Source organism: Ornithodoros turicata, chromosome 8 (genome assembly GCF_037126465.1).
Source record: "Ornithodoros turicata isolate Travis chromosome 8, ASM3712646v1, whole genome shotgun sequence".
Classification (NCBI taxonomy): Eukaryota; Metazoa; Arthropoda; class Arachnida; order Ixodida; family Argasidae; genus Ornithodoros; species Ornithodoros turicata.
In genome coordinates, this window is record NC_088208.1 from 29,928,231 (window position 1) to 29,949,009 (window position 20,779).

The 20,779-nt window shown below is 47.2% G+C and overlaps 1 protein-coding gene across 1 annotated transcript; it reads left to right on the forward strand.

The window, feature by feature from the left end:
- The first annotated feature begins 15,826 nt into the window (after positions 1-15,826).
- On the forward strand, positions 15,827-18,919 carry LOC135367572 (uncharacterized protein K02A2.6-like). The gene has a single exon (XM_064600862.1). The coding sequence runs from the start codon at positions 15,827-15,829 to the stop codon at positions 18,917-18,919; it is 3,093 nt and encodes a 1,030-aa protein (XP_064456932.1).
- The last annotated feature ends 1,860 nt before the right edge of the window (positions 18,920-20,779 follow it).

A 20,779-nucleotide genomic window follows, 5' to 3' on the forward strand; every position in this document is an offset into this window, starting at 1 on the left:
CGACGGACGACAAAGAACGTCGTTCGTCGCTCCATGTCTGTGGCTGTGCTCGATTCATGATGAGACGCTGGCATCTACAGTGGAAAGCTGCAGACGCGATATTGGTCGAAGTCTAACTTCGGCACTTTACACAATAGAAACACCTATGCACCGTCAGCACCCCTCCCCCAAAGTACTGCTTCCCAAGCAGCACACTGTACTGAAAGTCAAGTGCAATAGGGGTGGACGGGTAGGTGGAAGGCCTTGAACACACTCGTGAAACTGAAGTACTCTGATAAGACACATACCGACCACCCCTATTGCACTCGACTTTCAGTACATTGTGCTGCTTGGGTTTTTTGGATGCCCAACTCTTTTTTTTTTTTTTGCTTCCAGGCTGCCAAGGGGCATTGTCTTAGTTCTTAGTCCCCCCTCCTGCCAACTGATACAACGTGACAGGTCCGACCACAAGTGAGATAAATTGGCGTGTCCACACTTTGCGGAGGGACGCTTAATCTGGAAAGAAGGATGCTCTCATTTATCACGGAGGTGACTTGGACTTCGCTTTGGAGATAAGCCAAATATCGCTACCGTTGTGCGACAGATGTGCAGGGAGGGTTTCCCTCAAGGTCATGGCCAATGCCGCCCATGACGATAATCTTACATGCTGGCTCATCGTACAAAGTACTGATTTTACGAGCGGGGAACAGATGGTGTGTAGGTATCCTGATAATGCCTGAGGGTTGTGCACTGCTTGGGATTTCTAACTGCCAGCGTCAAATCGGGGGAATCAGCAGCCGTTTCCAGTTCCGTGATCTACGCAACGAGGCAAGAAACCGCAGTGAAACCTAAGAAACCTAACCTAAAGGTACATTTTGCAGTGCCACCGCTGCAGGTATGGTTCTTGCCTGAATGACTCAAGGCAGAGGCCGGCAAATTCACTGTGGCCATCACAGACATAATTCATGACCGCATCATGGTGAGTGATGTGAAGTTGATGTTGAATTAATGATGGCGTACGATATGATGTGCTGTTGGAGTTGGTTTTGAATGGTCGCCTATGACGTGTTGTGATGTTGGAGTCGGATGATGGGTTTTGAAGTTGGGTGATTGGTCATGAGGTGATGCGATGAACTGTGAGGATAAAAGCCATCATGATATTACGTTGAGAGAATTTCCTGCAAAGTGCCGAACTGCGTCTCAGGGTACTCAAAATAATTTACAAAACACCAGGATGAGAGGAGAAACAGCCACACGCGGCGATTTCGTTTTGAAGCATTCGATGATGGGTGTCCTCACGTCTTACAGATCCCTAACGTTCACGCAACGGCGGCCCTGAACTGTCGTTCTTGCCTCGCAACACACTGCACGAATGTCCCGATGCATCACGTTTCACTTGACGCAAATTCTTCTCTTGAGGGTACGAAGTTGAAACTGTACGTTCACTCTGTCTAAGGGTCAGGTAGCACTGTGTGTGGTTTTGTTACACCGGTAGCATAAATGCATTCCCTGACGTCAAGAAGTCTGTAGGACGGTACGGTGACACCGAATCGGAACCGTGGTGGGGTGAGGTGTCGGAAATGCCTGTGTTCCAAAGGGATGGGACCACTGATACACGATGACGTCATAGGCACAGGGTTTTGGCTTTCAAGTGAAGCTGGGTATACAATAGCCGACCTTGATACTCCGCGACACTCAGGCTGTAGGGTTGGCGTGTGTGGTTTGAAAATCGAACCTGCGCTATTGTGCGTCAAGCGGATGAAGGAGCAACCAATCTCTCTCTCTTTTCTTTGATAAGCTCGCTGTGGGGCTCCGCAAATATTCTGATTTTTCGACTACCCAATCGAATAAGCGTACGCTTCGAATTTCGAATCGAAAAAATGTCTCTTTGAAACCGAATGTTTTGGATTACATCGGGAGCCCCTCGCCCAAAAACGCCTCGTAATGTGCTGTATGTGTGTTCGGTCGTAGAGCTCTCCGCTTCGTACTCGTTTAGGTTTTCAAAACGGCTCTCCGCACGCCACTATAGTTGAGTGCGTTAATGGGATATTGATGCGGGCTTCATAGTAAAAGACGGCAAGAGTAATATGAGGCTTATATATCATTCGTAATCTGTCAGCAAGATGTGCGAGTAGTTCCTTGATGCCGGGACTATGGAAGGTGAAGCGAGTTCAAATCCTCGGATCGGCTGTGCTGTCTGAGGTTTTCCTTTGGTTTTTCGGCAGACCTTCCAGACGAATGTCGGCACAGTGCCCCTGAAGCTGGCCCAAGACGCATACTGACCCCCCTTCCCCCCCCCCACTATCCCCACTCCTTCCTGTTGTCCTCTCTCTCTCTCTCTCCACGTCTGTATACGCCGCTGATATAGCCACAGTTGCTTTACGGCACTAACACAGAATGCAAAAAAAAAAAAGTCCTTTGGTAAGCCTACTCGAGTGCGGGTTGGAATACTTGAAGAGCGGGGACGGGAGACTGGTCCCTGTTTGAAGGAGAGAGAGAGAGAGACAAAAGAATACGTTGCTTTGCACTTACAGGGCCACTAAAGTGCGAATATTTCTCCTCGCGGAATGAGAAATTCCGTTACCTTGATACCAACGCAAAAGGAACGGGTTTCATCCGTTGCGTCGTTCCTGGTTTATGAGCGAAAGAAACCGCTATTTAAGCTTTCCTTCTCCCCCTTCTTCTCACGAAGCGCGGCAGTATGCGGAGCGCACTCTCATTGGTCCCCGCGAACGATTTGTCCAATCATCCCTGGAGCTCGCTTGAGGAGACCAATCCGAAGCCTCTCAGCATTGGCGGCGTTTTTCGAGAAATGAAGGAAGGCGTAAATTGCGTTTCTTTTCGTTTTCTTTTTTCTATTGATCATAAATCACGATCGATGCGACCCACGAACCCCGTTCCTTTTGCATTGTTGTCAAGGTAACCGCATCTTTCTTTCCGTAAGGAGAAACGTTTTGGACTTTTAACGTTTATTCTTTGTTGTACAAAGTAAACTAGCCTTGAGTCAGGCTTTGTGGTGTGCCTCTTGCGTCCTGTGGCTTTGTTTCGCTGAAAGGTACTGCTCCGCCTCACTATACCGTAGTTTGAAAACGAGTAATTTTGGTCCATTTGCGGACTAGATGCGTTGTCACGTGCGTGAAGGTTTATGTGAAGTGTTTTAGAGATTATTTGCTGTGCTGGAGAGTGAATTTCGGGGTCGGGAGACTAGAGTAATTGCAATTCAGGGGAGTAGACGCTGTAATTACCTACCCCCTTTTTTTTTCTTCCTTGGAGTGTAGTTGGACAAATTGAGAAATGGAACAGCGTAGACCTAAAGCGTACCAATAACCAGTAGTGTGCGCGGATGGAGTTATGTCCTCGGATCCTCGTTGGTTTGCGGATAGAAATATAACGTCTTGAAAACCGCGCGGATAGCCACGAAACCGCGCGCCTCTGCGGTGCGTGCGGATATTTCCGCATTTTATCCGCGAATAAGCATTAATGTCTCTTTCGGCGTTCCCTAGGTGGAGCCATGGTTGAGAGCACGCACTGATTTGGAAATGGTGTACGAAGTGTGACATAATAGGCAGTTTTAGGAAATCGCGTAAGAGCCCTCCGGTTCCGCTATATCGCTGTCCGCCAATCAGACATCAGCAACGTGACATCAGCCACTCCAAAGGAATCAGCCGATTGGCCTTATATCTCTTCTGATATATCTCTTATACCTCTTGGCCTTATATGTCTTCGGAAACGTTATCGTGAAACATTAACGTTCTCCTAAAACTCCCTAATGTTCCCGAACAGTTTTTACGCTGAAAAAGAAGACCGTCTGTAGCACAGCGTTTTGTCACGTGGGTTCTTTTCCTATACAAATGCAATGTCCACGAATGTGCGGTGTCCTCAATATCCGCGCGCATACACCTCTTCAACTAGCGCGGATGCTGTCGCGGATCTTACATGCGCGGGTGCCCTGCGGGTGCGGATACTAGTGAGTTTTAGCGCATCGTACGATATCGCCTTTGCGTACGTAAGGGATAGCGTGGTGGTTCTGCGCACTGCGCGAAGCTCTTTTTTGTGTTCTGCGCATGCGCAGAACCACCAACGCTATCGTACGGTGCACTCAAACTCACTAATAGCGAGTTTTAATAGATCGTAAGATGTTCACGATATAAGGATACTGAAAACATGATAAGCTAATCGCCCTGCTTCTTTGAAGCGGCTGACATATCACATTGCTAAGCTTCGATTTGATAACTGCCCATTTATCGTATCGTTTTCATAGAGTTCTTCCCATGTACCAAAGCTCGCTAATGTTATCTGCGCTCCCCTGTACTCCAGAGAACCACTCCATGACCTCACTAGATAGATATTTGCATATCTTCACGTGCCTCCGATCTCAGAACGGGCAGCCTCCGAACGTCCAAATTGTGCAGTTTACATTTTCATACTGCCCCGCACACTTTGAAGGATTGGGAGCGATAACACTGGCATCGCTAACCCCCCTCTCATTGGTATTGCTAACAGTAGCACGTAACAGATCCCTATACATATATCACACAAACCCGATACGGCCGGACAACCGGTTATTTTGCTGTCGCGTCCTATAGCTGTTGTACACGGCATAAATCGGAATTAGTTGGCAACCTTCAATTTGTCACGCCCCGCTGTCGTTTGGCAGCACACGCAGGGCTGATATGTATGCACGCTGTGCGCGGGCCCCTCGGAAGACGTGAGATTGGTTGTTTGGCTCACTGTCGATACTTTGTACAAACTTACGGGTGCTTTGCCTTCTTTGTATTCTATATACGGAGGATGCCTATACGATAAGATCGATTCTTTATTTATTTTTTCCTCTTCTCTGATATGCCGTGTGATGACTTCCTTCCTATTAACCGTATGGAGCCTGTTAGCACGTGACCCAAAATGGCGACACTCCGGCGGGAAACGTTTTCTCTTTCTTGTCCGTTTTTTTATTTATTTTTTTATTTTATTTTTTTTTTTTCCTAAGGGTTGTCAGCAGCATCCGCGGTATCTATGTTTCGTGTATGCAGGTAATTTGTTCTACCCATATTTTGTATGCGAATGGAGTGTCGTATTAGCGGGCAACACTGGTTCGCTCGTTGTTGTATACGTATATACTGCGCAGAAAAAACGAAGGACGTTGCACAGGGTTCGTAGCCTTGCAACGCGAAATGCGGATTTCGGTTCGAGCTGATCCCCGATTGTTTTAATCGGGTTCTGTCGCAGTAAAAATAGACGACAGGGATAGTATATAAGCCAGGGTAAATCTATGTACGTATACTAGTGCACTGCATAAAGAAAGTTAACAGAACGTTGGCTGCATCATTGGGCGCGTTTAAATGCGTTCGAAATATATCGGGCGGCTCCCGTCCTGACGCTGGTTCCCGTCTATTTTATTTATTCATTCATTCTGAGTTGCACATAACACATAGAAACTACAACGGGCCCATCTAAGCCAAGCGGCTTGTGGCACTGTGCTTGGGGCAGTCGGTAGCATAAAAGCTACACACGTACAATAACTACGCTACAAAATACGAAACACTTAAACCAAAACAACAAAATCGGTGTATAAAAAAACAAACATCGTTGGACTGGAACCGCCTTCCCGGTACCAGCACCTCCATTGCCGGCGTCAAGCAATTTAAGAAGTGTTTATAGGATTATTTCTCTCTATAGCCATTTTTCATTCTACAACACTTGTGTTGTCATTATTTGCTCCCTACAATGGAATCAAACCCTTTTTTTTTTTTTTTCATATATACGTATCTGGAACTTGTTCAATAAGTGCAATTTTGTTCATGTAGGACCTAATTTGGGACTATTTTTGTATGTGCTGCTTATATTAACATCTTTTTACCAATTGTTAACCCACTCCCGTCTGTATTGCCTTAACGGCCCTGATGGTAAATAAATAAATAAAACTACGCCACTATTCCGCGTGGGATTTTCGATACCGTTGTTAGGTAGGTATTTTATTTATTTGCCAAACAAATATACAGTTTTTCAACGGGACCGCAAGGCGCTCCTAAAGCGCGGTGAATGGTCCAGGAGGAATAAAATGACAAGATAGTTTCGAAATCGACTGGGACGGATGCGACGGTCCCTTTAACGTTTCATTACCTTTCTGCGTTTAAACGGGGTCAGCTTTACAGGGTCATCTACCGATCCTGATCCGCGGGCACCCGAACTCGCTTCGGTGCCGTTGTAAGTTCTTACTTCTTCTTGTTCTTCTCTCCCCCACAACTGTTACGGACGGACATACACGCCTGTCGACATTGGGCCTTGTTGACTATCGCTTCAAAACGCTATAGATTTAATAGAGAGTTTTACTGTATCGTACGCTATCGCCTTTGCGTACGGAAGGGATAGCGTGTACGGTGCACTAAAACTCTAATGTGTCCTGGGCTGTCGTCGCGGGGTAATTGTACCTGTATCTAAATGGCCACTTCACAGGAGATAGAGGAAGATCACAAAAAAACTTGCTCGGGTTAGCGATAAATTGGAGAGAGACATATTTCTTTCGAGCTCCCACTTCGGACTTGGCGAAACGCTGAGAACCGTTGCTGTCGCTATGTTCGCATTGCGGCGCCTCTGTTGACCCTGCACGCAGCTGATAAGAACAACTGATGAATTTTGAGAATGTTATCCGCCACGGGCGATAGGGAATGCTGAGCTCTCTGCTCGAGGTTGCGACGACGCTGAAATGCGGAAATAATGCCCGGGATGCCGTTCCTTTATCTTAACGTATAGCACGTCATGTATTGGGTTTCTCTGTATGGTCCCCTCTTAACGCGGAGCAATGTGGCGACATTTAACGTCGCTCGAAATCCTTCCTCGTCTGTCAAGATGTCCACCAGGAGTCACCATGTAAAATATTTTTGCTCTGCATTATAGCTGTGCAATCGAATTTACAAGGAAACAGTCGGAGAGAGCGACCACGGACGGCCGACACGATGCTCTGGTGACGTGGAGAAGGCCCCGTGCATTGTCTCTTCGTTTCTTTTGTAGCAGATTGAGCTGTGCCGCTGTACGTCACTGGTCACGTGAGGGGAGTAGCAGACGACACGACGTCCTCTCGTTCTGCGATGCGCTCCTTTCACGAGGTGCGCTTTTCAATGGTGTGCGGAACAGGAGCACTCGGTCTCGCTCTGTAGGTCACCTGCGCTCATCGTTCTTCGTTCGCAGGAACTCATTTTATTCGTCAGAAAACACTCTGCACGGAAAAACTAAAACAATTTGGGGCGTATCCGTAGAGCATAGAGAGCTATGAACGATTAAATGTCAAACACATTAGCGTACGTTTGTTCCTAATTATTATAATCGTTGCATCAACGTCGTAGAATCATCGTAGAACCAAAACGACGCTGCAGGTCGAAACGCAAGGCCGTACAGTGTCTGAGAAATTCGTTTCGTGTACTCAACGCAGCGGAAGCTTTGCCCCTATGAGCGCATAGGTCCAAGACCTAAGAACAGATTAAGAGCGCGCGAGCGAGGTGATGTATTACAAACATTTCCTGGAGTCTGAGGAAGAACAACAACCGTGTAGATATCCGCAACACAATATCCGTGTAGACGAGCACGGGAAGAGGAGCGAGACAGCGCTCGCTGCGCCTTCTAATCTAACCACTTCTCAACCCACTCTTACTTCCTCTTCGTCCCCGCTTTTCGCGGGAATGCATGTGAGCAGCGCAGACATCACGCGCCGCTACGATTGTAACTACCATCCACCCGCCAACAGAGCGCCACCAACAGAGTCCATTCCCTCCCCATTATTCGTAGAGGAACCATGTAGCGGTCGACTTCGTTTACTTTAAGACAAAACGTCGGCACAGTTCCCTGTGAAGTCGGCCCAGGACGCACGATCCCACCTGCTATAGTCGTGACGTTGCACGCCTCGGCGTGGTCGACTACGGCAAGCAGTCCCATCACCACCACCACCTCGTTCACTTGACAGCCTTCTGTTTTTGCTCTGCAGTGAAGCATCCCATATACCGATCTGTTCGAAATGTCGCTTTTGAGAAACGTCGGAACATTCTCTGGTCTCGTCTTATCTGTACACATCCCGACATATATGTGACGTCAGCAAGCCGACGACCTTATATGTCACAGGACCAGAAAGGTGTACCTGAACCTGGTGGGAACACGGTACTTTTTCTTTTTTTCTTTTTTTGCCCTGTCTGTACGAGGTACTATAGCCCGTTCCCTTACGCTTAGCTGAGCTTAGCACTGCTGTACAAACTACGTTTTAATAACGACCAGCAAGAACCCTGATCGTATACATTACATCCTATCGCAAGCAGCACAGCATCTTGGCCCATTATTGGCTGGATACTGGCTGATACTGGTCTAGCTAGCATTAGGCCAGTATTGTCGATATCTACCCAATATTGAGACAATATATTGTGCTGCTTGGGATAGTAGAACTAAAATTCTCTAGTACACAGAGCCGACAGAGCCAAACCCAAAACGCCGTCGTCGTCTCTATAGTGACATAACAGCGAAAACTATAACACCCTTGCAGTGTTCTTTTCTTTTTTTTAACGATGCCTATACGACTAACTCAGCCTCCAATATCAATTGTCTGGGCCTGGCAGATGGAATAGGTCGTGTTCAGTTGAACTCGATATCGAGCATATTAACGACGGTCTAACGTGGGCTTCCCCCAACCAACTGCAATATAGTATATACATATACTGGTAGAAGTGCAAGGGTGCAGGCGAACTGGTACATTGTAAAACGACGATAAAAACCGGAGACACGGAACAGAAAAAAGACAACACGACACGTTCTCAGTACGTGTCGTGTTGTCTTTTTTCTGTTCCGTATCTCCGGTTTTTATCGTCGTTTTACAATAGTATATATACCTGTCTAGTGAGGCACGGAAGAAGAAGACCTCCACTTGTCACAGTGTATCTCCTCAGCTTTTGAGAGCCGCCTTATCTGCCGTGCGCATCTGCTGACAGTATAGCGGACTGCCCTTTTGACGAAGCACGCGCAGCCCACGTTGTGCGTCACTCATGACCAATAGGTTGTTCATCCCATCGATGGATAGGCATCATAACAAGGGCGTATATGTCAGACAGACAACTTGCGAAAGCGCAATCTCCTGCTGGCTCATCAGGGTCGTGCCGTCAAAACACCGAGACCGAGCTACTAACCCGACCGCATGGCCTGCTCTGCTGACGTGTGACTAGTATCGCGTCTGTCTGTCATTGCACATGAACCGTTTTTTCTCGCGGCTGCGTTGATACGTTGACATTGACGTCGCGGGTGTCCCCAACCTTCGGCGGTTTCTGACTGTGCAGACTGGACATCGCGTCGTGTGTCGGCACGAAAAGAAATGAAAGACAAAAATACGATACAAAAAGGTCGGGAATCGACCTGGCAATTTGGCGAAACGAATCGACAACTGTTAGGCATGACAGTCGAACGTATAATGGTCAGTTGACCAGTCGGTTTAATTTCGCTTTTGCGCCTTATTTACGCGCACTAAAAAAAAAATAATAATAGTAATTTTAGTCCTTTCGGGAACTAAATGCACGGAAGTTTATGTGAAGGTTAGGGACTATTTGCGGTGCAGGTGATTTTTTGTCAGAGTTAGGGGAGTAAAAAAGGGGGAAGGAACCACTGCTCTAGATAACGATTACTCCAATCGTTATCTAGAGCAGTGGTTCCCAGAGTGTGGTCCACGGACACCCGGGGGTACCCGATAGTGTTCGTGGGGGTTCGCGACGATCAAAGACAGCCCAAAGACCGTCTTCGCGAGTGCTTCTATACGTCATCTCTGATAGGGGGACGATATTGATGTATGACGATATATGATACTAAAGGTGGCAGAAATATATACTGTCTTCTCATTTCCTGCATGGCGGTGCGTTGTTTGTTTGTTTTTCCTTTTCTTTCTTCACGTCCCTTATTTATGTCAACATGAATCGTACTTAACGGGGGTCATCGAATGGATTCTCAGTGATTTTGGGGGTCCGACACAACGAGAACTTTGGGAAAACGCTGCTCTACTGGAAGATGTAATTGTTTCCCGATTCTTTATTCTTTTTTTTTTCTTATTTATTCTTAGCGCACGCAAGCCGGCAAGCATTACCGTCGTATATTTGCAACCCTGGGAAAGTTCAGATTTTCTTTCACAGAACAAAAATTATGCAGATTAAGTCGGTACTTCATTACTTGTCAGAACAGAACAGCCTTCTGTTCGAAATACTGTCTACTGTTACCCGATGGTTTTTCCATCTGCCTACAACATAGACGACGTTCACCGTTCGGGGACACTGCCACAGGAGCACGGCTGACTTCAAAATAATGCAATGGCTTCACGTACTCCAAAACGCTGATACCTGGAACCATGCATAGAGCTCGGATTAACATTCGAATTAAAGAGGTACCTAAACCTCGAGCTAACACATATATCAGTTTTTCAAATGCCGGTTAGCGCAAACCACCGTCAAAGTTGGCGGCTTTTCTTGATCGCTCGGAATCGGACGGTTAACCCGAGCGCTAAATATGGCAGCGCTGAAGACAGAGGGCTTGGAGCTGTGCCGGGAAATACATTTCCGAAGCGAAGTCAAGCTTGATGGTGTAAGTATGTTCCAGGACGAATATTTCAGATGTTGTGATAACAAAAGACATCCGTTACGGGAACGGCAGCGCGTACTTTAATATAAACTGTGTTCTGGGCTGTGTGCTTCTTGTTGTTTGCAATGCCCACTGACTGACGTCACAGCGGTACGCATAACACGTTATGTGTGCTTCCTATACCGACCCTAGTGGAAAGCATGAAAGGGTACGTGTGCAAGTGGCTACTACTTCTGAAAAACTCGAAGGTGTGGAACGCCTGCTCTATACGATACGGCTACCTCCGTTGAGTGGCATTCACGCGGGATACGCATGGAAAACGTTAGCAAGCGTCGTTGCCCTTATATCGTGTAGGCATGTCGCTTTTTTATGTACCGTCGTAACGCAGTTGTTGTCTCCAATAAGGAACATAATGGCCCGGCTGTTTGGGCTGAAAGGTCTTGGTAGAAAAGCTTGACACCCAAGAACCATATACGTGTGAGACGTGTCAAGCGGTATGCACAAAAAAATAAAAATAAAAAAATAAAAGAACGGCCGTCACAGGACGCTCGTGTACACGCAGATAATTTTATTGCGGTCATATTCTTCTTTTACGAGATTATATTGATATTTGACACGGGCAGTGGAAATTTCATTGAGCCTATAACAATATGGTCGGCCGTTTACCAGTTGCGCTGTTTACCGGTGCCTCTCGTACACGACAAACAGCAACCGATATCGGGTGCTCAAGTCACGGGTGACATATTACCTGCCAGCCAGTGTTATCGTGACATTATTTTTTCTTAGCCTATAGGGAACCCGTTTAGTAAACTGGGCAAGCTAAAGGACCTGTTGCTGAAACTCGTTTAACTTTATCTTCCGTTTGCTGTATATATAGGAGCTCTGTTTGGAAATATCAAACAAGCGCCAAGTTTGGCCGATGTTGGATGGAACTGGGCCTATAACCAGTCTTGTACACGTTATACCGTGAGAAAAAAAAAGTAACTGAATATAGCGTTTCTCGTTACTAGAGAACAAACGGAACGAGTTTCCGTTACCCATACAGGTAACCAGTTACTCTTACATTACAATGATATTACGCGGACCAAACGTGTAAGATCGACACGTGCTTTATTTTGACGAGCACTATAAGTTGAGTTGTCTTTAAGCAATAATTCTGGCGTTGGAAATGTCGGCGTGCTGCACAAAGCTTTGGGTCTTTTTCAGGATGGCTAAATACGTGATCGATGACACCAGTGAAGATCTGAGGTTTACGCGCGTCCTCGATCGTCCCCGTTAGGGCACCACGTGTTAAAACCACACAGTATGTTGACGCCACTGTGCACAATACCGTTCAGATTGAAAAGGAGCGGAAGCGGAGACAAAAGACTAAGAAAACGGGGTAATGACTTACCAATTTTTAGAGCGAAATCAGTTACAAGTTGTTCTTGCATAAACTACAAGGCATTGTCTCGTTACCAGAAAAAGTAACTCGTTACTAATAGGTCACGAGTTCGTGCAACTATGGGTCTATAGCTGACGCATCGATTCTGACCAAGTGGTCATACATATTCAGCAGCGAATCAAAGCAGCGATGAGAAAAAAACATGACAGTTTCTCTTTTGCTCATAAACGTCTGTGTACGAATGCATTGGCCAGTTCACGCCAGTTGATACAACAAGTTTGCTCGATGCTGGGCTGCCACTCGCCGCGTTATACAATTTTTATTTTCGTTGTGTCATTCAAATATTCCAGCCATTTTCGGTGATGCCAGAGGCATACGCGCGGGGAATGAGCCTTCGAAGAGTGTTGTTGTTCCCGCGGCAAAGAACTTTAGTCACCAAAAACGGTCACATGTTCGAAGCAGCAATGTATTTTTCTTTTAGATTGCCACACCGCATTGCCACAATCATTTTGTTCCTCCGGTGACGATATGAATGAGGCTATTCGGAATTTGGAGACTGATTGCAAGGGCTGAGGAGTGAATTTCAAGTCGCGGTATATACTAAAAAAGGGAGTAAGTATACAATCTATATGGGAGCAAAGCCGTAAAAGCCGTAATCCAAAGTTTACTCTCATTTTTTATTTTCTTTGAGTGTGCCAATACGGTGCCAGCAAACCATAACTTGTTCCGTGTAGTATACAGTGAACCCTCGTTAATATGACCCCCGATAATCTGACACACACGCTTTACGACCATACTCTTGGGGAACAATGCTGTGAAACCTCTGCAAATCCCCCCCCCCCCCCGTTAATATGACAATTCCGCATTATGACCAAAATTTTCGGGGACGACTATGGTCATAATAACGAGGGTTCATGCCAGATGTGTTATTTCGGGACGAATCGATTTGGTGCGCAAGTTCGAAGATGCATTGACGCGTCGCAGAGACAATTTCATGTTCCAATAGACTTGTCGTCGTGTGCGCGGACGGCTCGTATCACCATGGCTGCCAGGATGACACTTGAGACAGGCAGTACCAGTAATGCCGACTGAGCAGACTTGAGCTGCTGAGCTCGGGTAGCGGCTCGCGTTTCTGCTGACTATCTCCACTTCGTCGTTTGGTTTAGTGACCTGCAACATAGTGATAATGGCTTTTATCCCGCTACTGCATTGTGTAGGGTTCTTAATGCGTAGCGCTGCGTTCCATGGAGTATTGGTATAACCTGGCTCGCCTTGACTTTCCAATCGTCCAGTCAGCACGCGCATATCCATTTTGCCGACTACCATTATATTTCGTGACAAGTCATTCGAGTTTCACAAAGGCGGAAGTGTTTCTCGGACCTGTGCACGAAATTTCATGTGTCGAAAAGTGAAAGTGGAAAATCCAGAGAGTAGACTGAAGGAAAAGCCTAAAGTTAAATCAATATTGTTTCGTGCTTTTCACGAATTGACTTTTCGCAAAGTCATCGAGCTGAGCATACTGGTATATACTGCTCGCGACACGGTTGTGTGAAATCGCCTGTCAGTATAGTTCTGCAGCCCAGTGCCGGATTTAGGGGAGGGCAGACGGGGCACTTGCCCCTGGGCCCCCACCACAAAGGGGCCCCCACCAGTAAAGGTCTTGTCCAAGGAAAATCTGTTTTGCATGCATGAAACTCATCCCTGCAACGGAAACTTGGTAAAAATATCTGTCCTCCGTCCACGCGTAGCGACCCCGAATAACACATCGGATAGACATATAGAATACACGAGGGAGCAACCACAGCACAGTGCCCCAGGGCCCCCACCACTGTAAATCCGGCACTGCTGCAGCCCATGTTTCATTGGTTGCCATCGAAAATGTTGTTCCAATCATCGTATCTCTATTTGTGTGTGTGTGTTGTTCCAATATTGTATTTAAAGGTGGACCATATGCTGCGCGTGCTTCTTATAAATAAATGATCTTGCAACACCTCGTGTTTTGAGATGAGGTAAATCGACGAGGCGCTGATTTCAGACAGCCGTGTAGCAAGCAGTACATTAAAGTACAGGTGACAACATTTTTTGGCTTATATATAGTTAACTGTTACAGGCGTGCTTAATTTAAAGGCGATATAGGAATCTAAGTACGGAGTCACAAGAAGAAAAGGAGTAAATTAGAAAATGTTGGGCAATCGCAGCTTCTATAGTCACTTAGATTGCTATTTACTCCTCTTTTAGTCTCCTGACCCGGACATTAGCTCCCTATAGCAATGGACATAGTCCCTATAAGCTTCGCATGAACGTCTGTGCATTTAATCTAATCGTTGTTGCTATGCATCTAGTCCCCAAACTACTATTTTCTCCCTTAGAGTGCACGTTTCGTGGTGGTAGCAGCTGCGTAATAGTTCTAAGGTGCCTCAGCATCAGCCATAATTCTGCAGCAGTTCGCCGGTGTTTCTGTTGTGACGAGCTCAAACGCACAATAACAACAGAAAGAATAAAGAAATGTCACGAAGAACGCAACCGGGCTGTTAAGTGTTTATATAATCTGTCTTCACTCTTCGTGCACGCAGGTTCTTTTTTTTTTTTTTTTCCTCTCTCTTTATTTTCTTTTTGCGTGTCACACAGGGACGTCACTATAGAGGTCACACACCTTGAAGAAGGACAGGCCTCGCGTGATATACATGCATGTAAACGCGGCGCAAACACCAAAACCAGGGCGTGTCTGTAATAGTTGAAAGGGCTGCATTTGCCCGCACACACGGTTGCCAGTCACTTAATCATTCCTCCGCGGCAAACCTTGATGACGAGGTGTCCCTCGGATGGGATGAGGTTTGCTAAACTACTTGGCGGTAAACCGGTAGAGGTGCGGTGCATAATGCGAGCGCGTTCGGCTGGTGAATAAGTCGCGGTACATAATAATTATGGAGATCCCGTCCGGTTGCGTCACTGGAACCCCAGTGCGGGGCTGACAAGTGACGGCAAACGCACCTCATCAGATAAAAGCTCTCTTGCTTTGCTTTGCAGCTCTATACAGGAAAGCTCGTCGCGTTTCTTGGCGAGCTGCATAGCGTATATTCGCGCAAGCTTGAGTCATTCGCCACCTGCTATACCTGGCACATTAATACATCGTTTTGAAATTCAATAAAGCAGTCAGACCAGTATATATGCCACCGCAAGAGACAATCTTCCTGCTCCGAGCAGTGCTTGATAATTAAAATGGTGCATGTGGGTTGACGCACTGTAGAAATAGGTAATATTTCCTCGTCAAGCTGCTCGTGTATAGTAGCTTTAACGTATACGCAGCAGATATACGGTTGTCACCCACCCATCAGCCCCCTTTATGGAGTTCCACTTCCAACCAGAGCGTCGAACCGAAACCGAAAACCGAATTAACGGAAATTCTTAGCTGAAACTGAAGTGGGACTGAACCGTAATTACTATAGCGCTATCTTGGAGCTGAAGCGGAACGTAACCGATATAAAAACTTGGGTTACCGGTTCGGGACGCCGGTTCGGTTCGGGTTGGTGTGTGGTGGTGGTGGTGGTGGGGGGGGGGGGGGGTTGTCTAGATTGGCGGCATGTTGCTCGGGGAAGGGATGAAAGGGGGGTCCAGTTGGTCGAAAAACAGAAATAAATGCATAAAAAAAGTAACTTGTATAACGATGTAGTGGCCTGAGAGCAAGAAACAGCTGATCGAGAGGAAGACGAAACGTCGTCAGCTGTTCTCGCGCTCTTCAGCACCAGCTAGTAGGATCAGCTTCGTCTTCGATCGTTGGCCTCGACGGGGAAGCTTCGCTGTCCACGGTCTCTCTCACCTTGCCCCATTAAACCGTTTATTTCTCCCTGGGCCTGGTATCTCAACTGGCGACGAGCAATGGCGACTCAACCCAGTTTGTCGGGCGACGACAACTCTCGCAGATTCCGCAGTCCAGGAATATTTGACCCGGCCAAGGAAGATTGGAACATGTATCAAGTAAGGTTTGAGGCTGCACTTCGGGTGGCTAGAGTCACCGAAGAGGAAGACAAAACCAATTTGCTCATAACGTCGCTCACCCCTGAAGTATTCAAACATTTATACAACCTTGTTCAGCCACGGGACATTCTGTCCGTTGCATATTCTGAACTCACAAGGAAGCTTGCCGAGCATTACACCCCAAAGAAGTTTAAAGAATTTGAGAGGTGGAAACTTTTTTCAACCCGTCAAAACGAGTCGGAGTCGGTCAAAGACTTTTTGGAACGCCTTTCCGCCATCATCCCTCATTGTGAATATGAAGCAGAAACCGATGTGAGAGCATGTTCTTTATTAACTGCCTTCATTGTGGGACTTCATGATCCACGAATTCGCGCCCGTTTAGTCCTAGAGAAGGCTCTCACGCTTGAAGCTGCTACCAACTTGGCTGACAAAACGTTGACCGCAGAAGCCGAGTCTCGCCAACTTCATGCCGAGCAGACCGTGCATAAGTTAGAAAAAAGAAGCGATCATGCAAGATGTTTTCGCTGCGGCAATAGTAATCATGACTCGGACACATGTCGATTCAAAGATGAAGACTGCCATAACTGCGGCAAAACTGGCCATATCGCTAAGATGTGCCGTACCAATCGTCCTTCGAAAGGGAAGAAGAGCTATCGGAACGTGGAGTATGTTTCGGATGTTTTCTTCGCGGGTACCGGTGAAGACAAGTTTGTGACTTGCCAGATAGGGTCGCACGATGTGCTGCTACAAGTGGACACCGGATCGCAGGCCACTCTTCTCAATACTTCTACCTATGTTAGGTTAGGTAAACCCAAGCTGAAACAACCACGGTTCCGTCTTCGGTCTTTCAGCAAAGACGATATACCCCTTCGTGGCCAGACGGAAGTGGAAGTATCTTATGGTGGACGGAAGAGGAAGTTAGAAGTGTTCTTTACTAACATGGAGCACACTAACCTACTGGGTAGAGATTGGATTCGTCACCTGGGACTGGATCTTAATGAGTTGTTCGTCGGAAGTGTTGTCAGGCCTGGAAGTTCACTCGAAAAGGTCTTGTCCAAGTTTCCCGACCTGTTCCAATCCCGTCTGGGGAGGTGCACAAAGGCGAAGGTGCATCTACATTTCAAGGAGGCTGCTCAACCAAAGTTTTTTAAACCGCGTCCGATTCCATTTGCTACGAGGCAAGCAGTCGAAGCAGACATCGAGAGACAAGTTAAGAACGGAGTGCTAACGCCGGTCGACGTTTCGGAGTGGGCTACCCCCATCGTCGTCGTTCCTAAGCCGAATGGGGCTGTTCGGGTTTGCGGGGATTTCAGTGTGACGGTGAACCCGCAGTTGGCTGTATCGCAGTACCCACTCCCTAGGCCTGAAGAGCTGTTAGCCGTACTCAATGGCGGACAGCGGTTTTCCAAGTTAGACTTGTCGGAGGCTTATCTCCAGATGGAGCTCGACGACGAAGCACAGAAGGTTCTTGTCATCAATACGCACAAAGGACTCTTCCGATTTACGCGAATGCCCTTTGGAATCGCCTCAGCACCGGCAGTTTTTCAACGAATCATGGAGCAGGTCATCGCAGGCATACCGTCGGTTGCCTGCTACTTAGATGACATCATCGTCACAGGCAAATCCGATGATGAGCATTTGGACAATCTCCAGCAGGTCTTTAGCCGACTACGCGAGTTTGGGTTTACACTGAAGCGCGAGAAATGTGCTTTTTTTCGGGCCGAAGTGGAGTACTTGGGGCATGTAGTCAACGCACAGGGTTTCCGGCCATCGCCCAAGAAGGTGTCCGCAGTGCTCAATATGCCAGCACCCACGAACGTCTCCGAGCTGCGGTCATTCCTTGGTATGGTACAACATTACGGAAAATACCTAAAATCGCTTGCTGATGTCGTTGCGCCCCTCAATGACCTCCTGAAGAAAGCCGTACCGTGGGAATGGTCTTCGGGTTGTGTGGAGGCTTTTGAAAAGGTCAAGATGATGCTGGTATCTGTGGACGCGCTTACGCATTTCGATCCTGCAAAACCCATTTTCTTGGCCGCAGATGCTTCTTCTAGAGGTCTTGGAGCTGTTATCTATCACAAGGTCGATGGCAAAGACATGGCAATAGCACACGCTTCGAAGACATTGACTGCCCCGGAGAAGAACTACTCACAGATAGAGAGGGAGGCCTTAGCCATCATTTTTGGCGTCAGGAAGTTTCATCAGTATCTCTGGGGCCGGAGGTTTGTTCTGTACACGGACCATAAGCCCCTGACCACGATCTTTGGTCCCAAGAAAGGAATTCCTGCGACAACCGCCAGTCGCTTGCAACGATGGGCTTTGATCTTAATGAACTACATCTTTGACATTCAATATACGCCAACTGCGAAATTTGGAAACGCCGACGGCCTCTCTCGTCTGCCTGAGGGTCCAGATGGAGACTTTGACCGAGAGATGGAACGGGGCATCTTCGACGTCTTCCTGACAGAGGTAAACGTAGTGTTGGACCATCAGGTCTCTACCTTACCCATTTCCGTCGAGGATATTGCTGTGGCCACGTCACAGGACCCGGACCTGGCCAGGGTGGCTGCATTCGTTTCCGGTGGTTGGCCGACGCACGTCGATCCCGGTTTGGAAGCGTTCTTTCAACGCCGCACGGAGCTAACGATCTACAAAGGATGTCTGCTCTGGGGGATACGAACGGTGATACCACCCAAATTCCGAAGTCCTCTGCTAAGTCTCCTTCATGAGGGCCATATTGGACAAACAAAGATGAAGATGTTAGCTCGGTCCTATTTGTGGTGGCCGGGCCTCGACAGAGATATCGAAAGGGAAGTGAGAAGTTGTGAGCCATGCGCCTCTGTTGCTGCCCACGAGGTACCGGTGCCACTTCACCAATGGGAACCCGCAGATAAGCCTTGGGTACGTCTGCATGCCGATTTCGCTGAGCTAAATGGGAAGCACTACATCCGTAAGAGATCATTTTTAGCGGCTACCTATAATTTTGTAGCATAGTAGAACCTGGAACCGGTTCCGAACCGGTTTACAGCCTCTGAACCGGTTCATCGATCCGATATATGTGAACTCCGGAGCTGAACCGAACCTTTCATGGCCGAACCCGAAACAAACCGAAAAAACGTTTCGGTTCGACGCTCTGCTTCCAACACACTCCACCGAGATATTTAAAAAAAAAAAAAAAAAAAGTCCTGCGCAAGATCCCGATCCCTGGTTAAGCACCTTTCACCTCAAAGTAAGTAATCGTTGTCCCGCAGCCAGACCGCAAAGTCACGCAATTTTCGTTGGCCAGCCTGTTCAGCGCCAATCCAGTTCGCGTTATGCTGAGCGAAGGGAACCGGTGATAGAGAATCTGCGACGTAGCGTCACGCTTCCCCAAGTTTGCCTGCAACCCCAACCGGAGTCTGTGCTGAGTGCGTGTAATCTCTCGGGGCTTCAGAACAGCTTCATCGGCGTCGGAAACGAGGGAGCGATAACCGACTGCGCGCCGCCCTTGCACCAATATACGAGTGTCCTTCGTCGTCATCATCCACTCTATGGGGGGGAACCTTTTGCCACGCGTAGATGACGCGTGTACTGACGTAGCACAGTGTTGCTTATCAAAAGGAGGGATGTGTGTTTATGGGGCTTTTCTGTGACGAAACATGGCCGGCCGTCGATAACGGGGACGTCATCTCTGATGCGTGGATATACATGCGCATGATAATGCCTGGTTTGGCGTCACGAGACAACGGTGGTCGCGTGAGCGACGCCAAAGTGGTCATCGATCGGTGGATTAGTTTTGCAACAATTAAGCAAAATGCGAGCAAGCTAGCTCTGTATATGCTAGTTGTTGGCAACATTTCCCTGAGTCTGGGGAGTTATGAGCGATGGAATCCTTCGTTCCTACATACAGGGTGTTTCACGAAAAATTAGGAAAAATAAAAAAAAGGTTCATCGCAAACGAAAAGACGGACTGCATAGTGTTACCAGTGGTATTAGGATACTCAAAATATTTTTGTTTTGTAGGGAATTAATAATTAAGTGAAATTAGCTAGTCAGTTTTCAGTTACATCAGTATTGTAAGGAGGGGCGCGTGCTGTGCTACGATTGTTCCTGGGAGATCCCTGTTTTCTCGCTCCCCATGCACCCACGCGCTATTTCTACGCCTCAGCGATCATGGGTATAACGACGCGCACAAAGTATCGGAGTAGTTACAAATGTAGTAGTTGCAAAGTAGTTTTAACTAGAGCGGTTGTGATGTAGTTATACAAGTAGTTTAGCTACAATTTGATGCAGTAGTTAATAGTTATAGTTAAACTATACTAAAAAAGTAGTTACAGCACATCTTCGCTCAATGCAAACAGCAGTAAGCTATTAGCCACGCATTTCCTCTTAAAAGCAGTTTTATGGGAGATATAAAATGGAAGCCTCGAACCGGGTTCCCGAACCGGTTCGGGGCTTCCAAACCGGTTTGTGAACCGATTCGGTTTTGGCGTGGCTGAATCAGAACGAAATCCAAGCGACGCGAACCCGAACCGGACCCGTATTTTTAGCGGTTCTACAGCCTGCCTCTAACGGATCCTTCTTATAATTTTTTTTCGGCTTTCCGGGTGTGCGGTAAAAAAGAAAAAGAAGAAAAAGGACGACGCGAGACCTGTAGGCTACAACTTTTTCATTGACATTTTGGCTTTAATCCTTTAATAAAAAAAACTGACTATATAATTTGACTTAATTAATTACAAAACAAAAGTAGTTTGAGTATCCTCACACCACTGGTAAAATATGCAGTCTGTCTTTTTGGTGTGCGGTGAACCATTTTGTTAAAACTTTGGTGAAACACACTGTATACCTCCCCAGACTCAGGGGAAATGCCTAAAG

Excerpts from the sequence above, each read along its gene's own strand:
- LOC135367572 (XM_064600862.1), top strand. The coding sequence starts at position 15,827 with ATGGCGACTCAACCCAGTTTGTCGGGCGACGACAACTCTCGCAGATTC.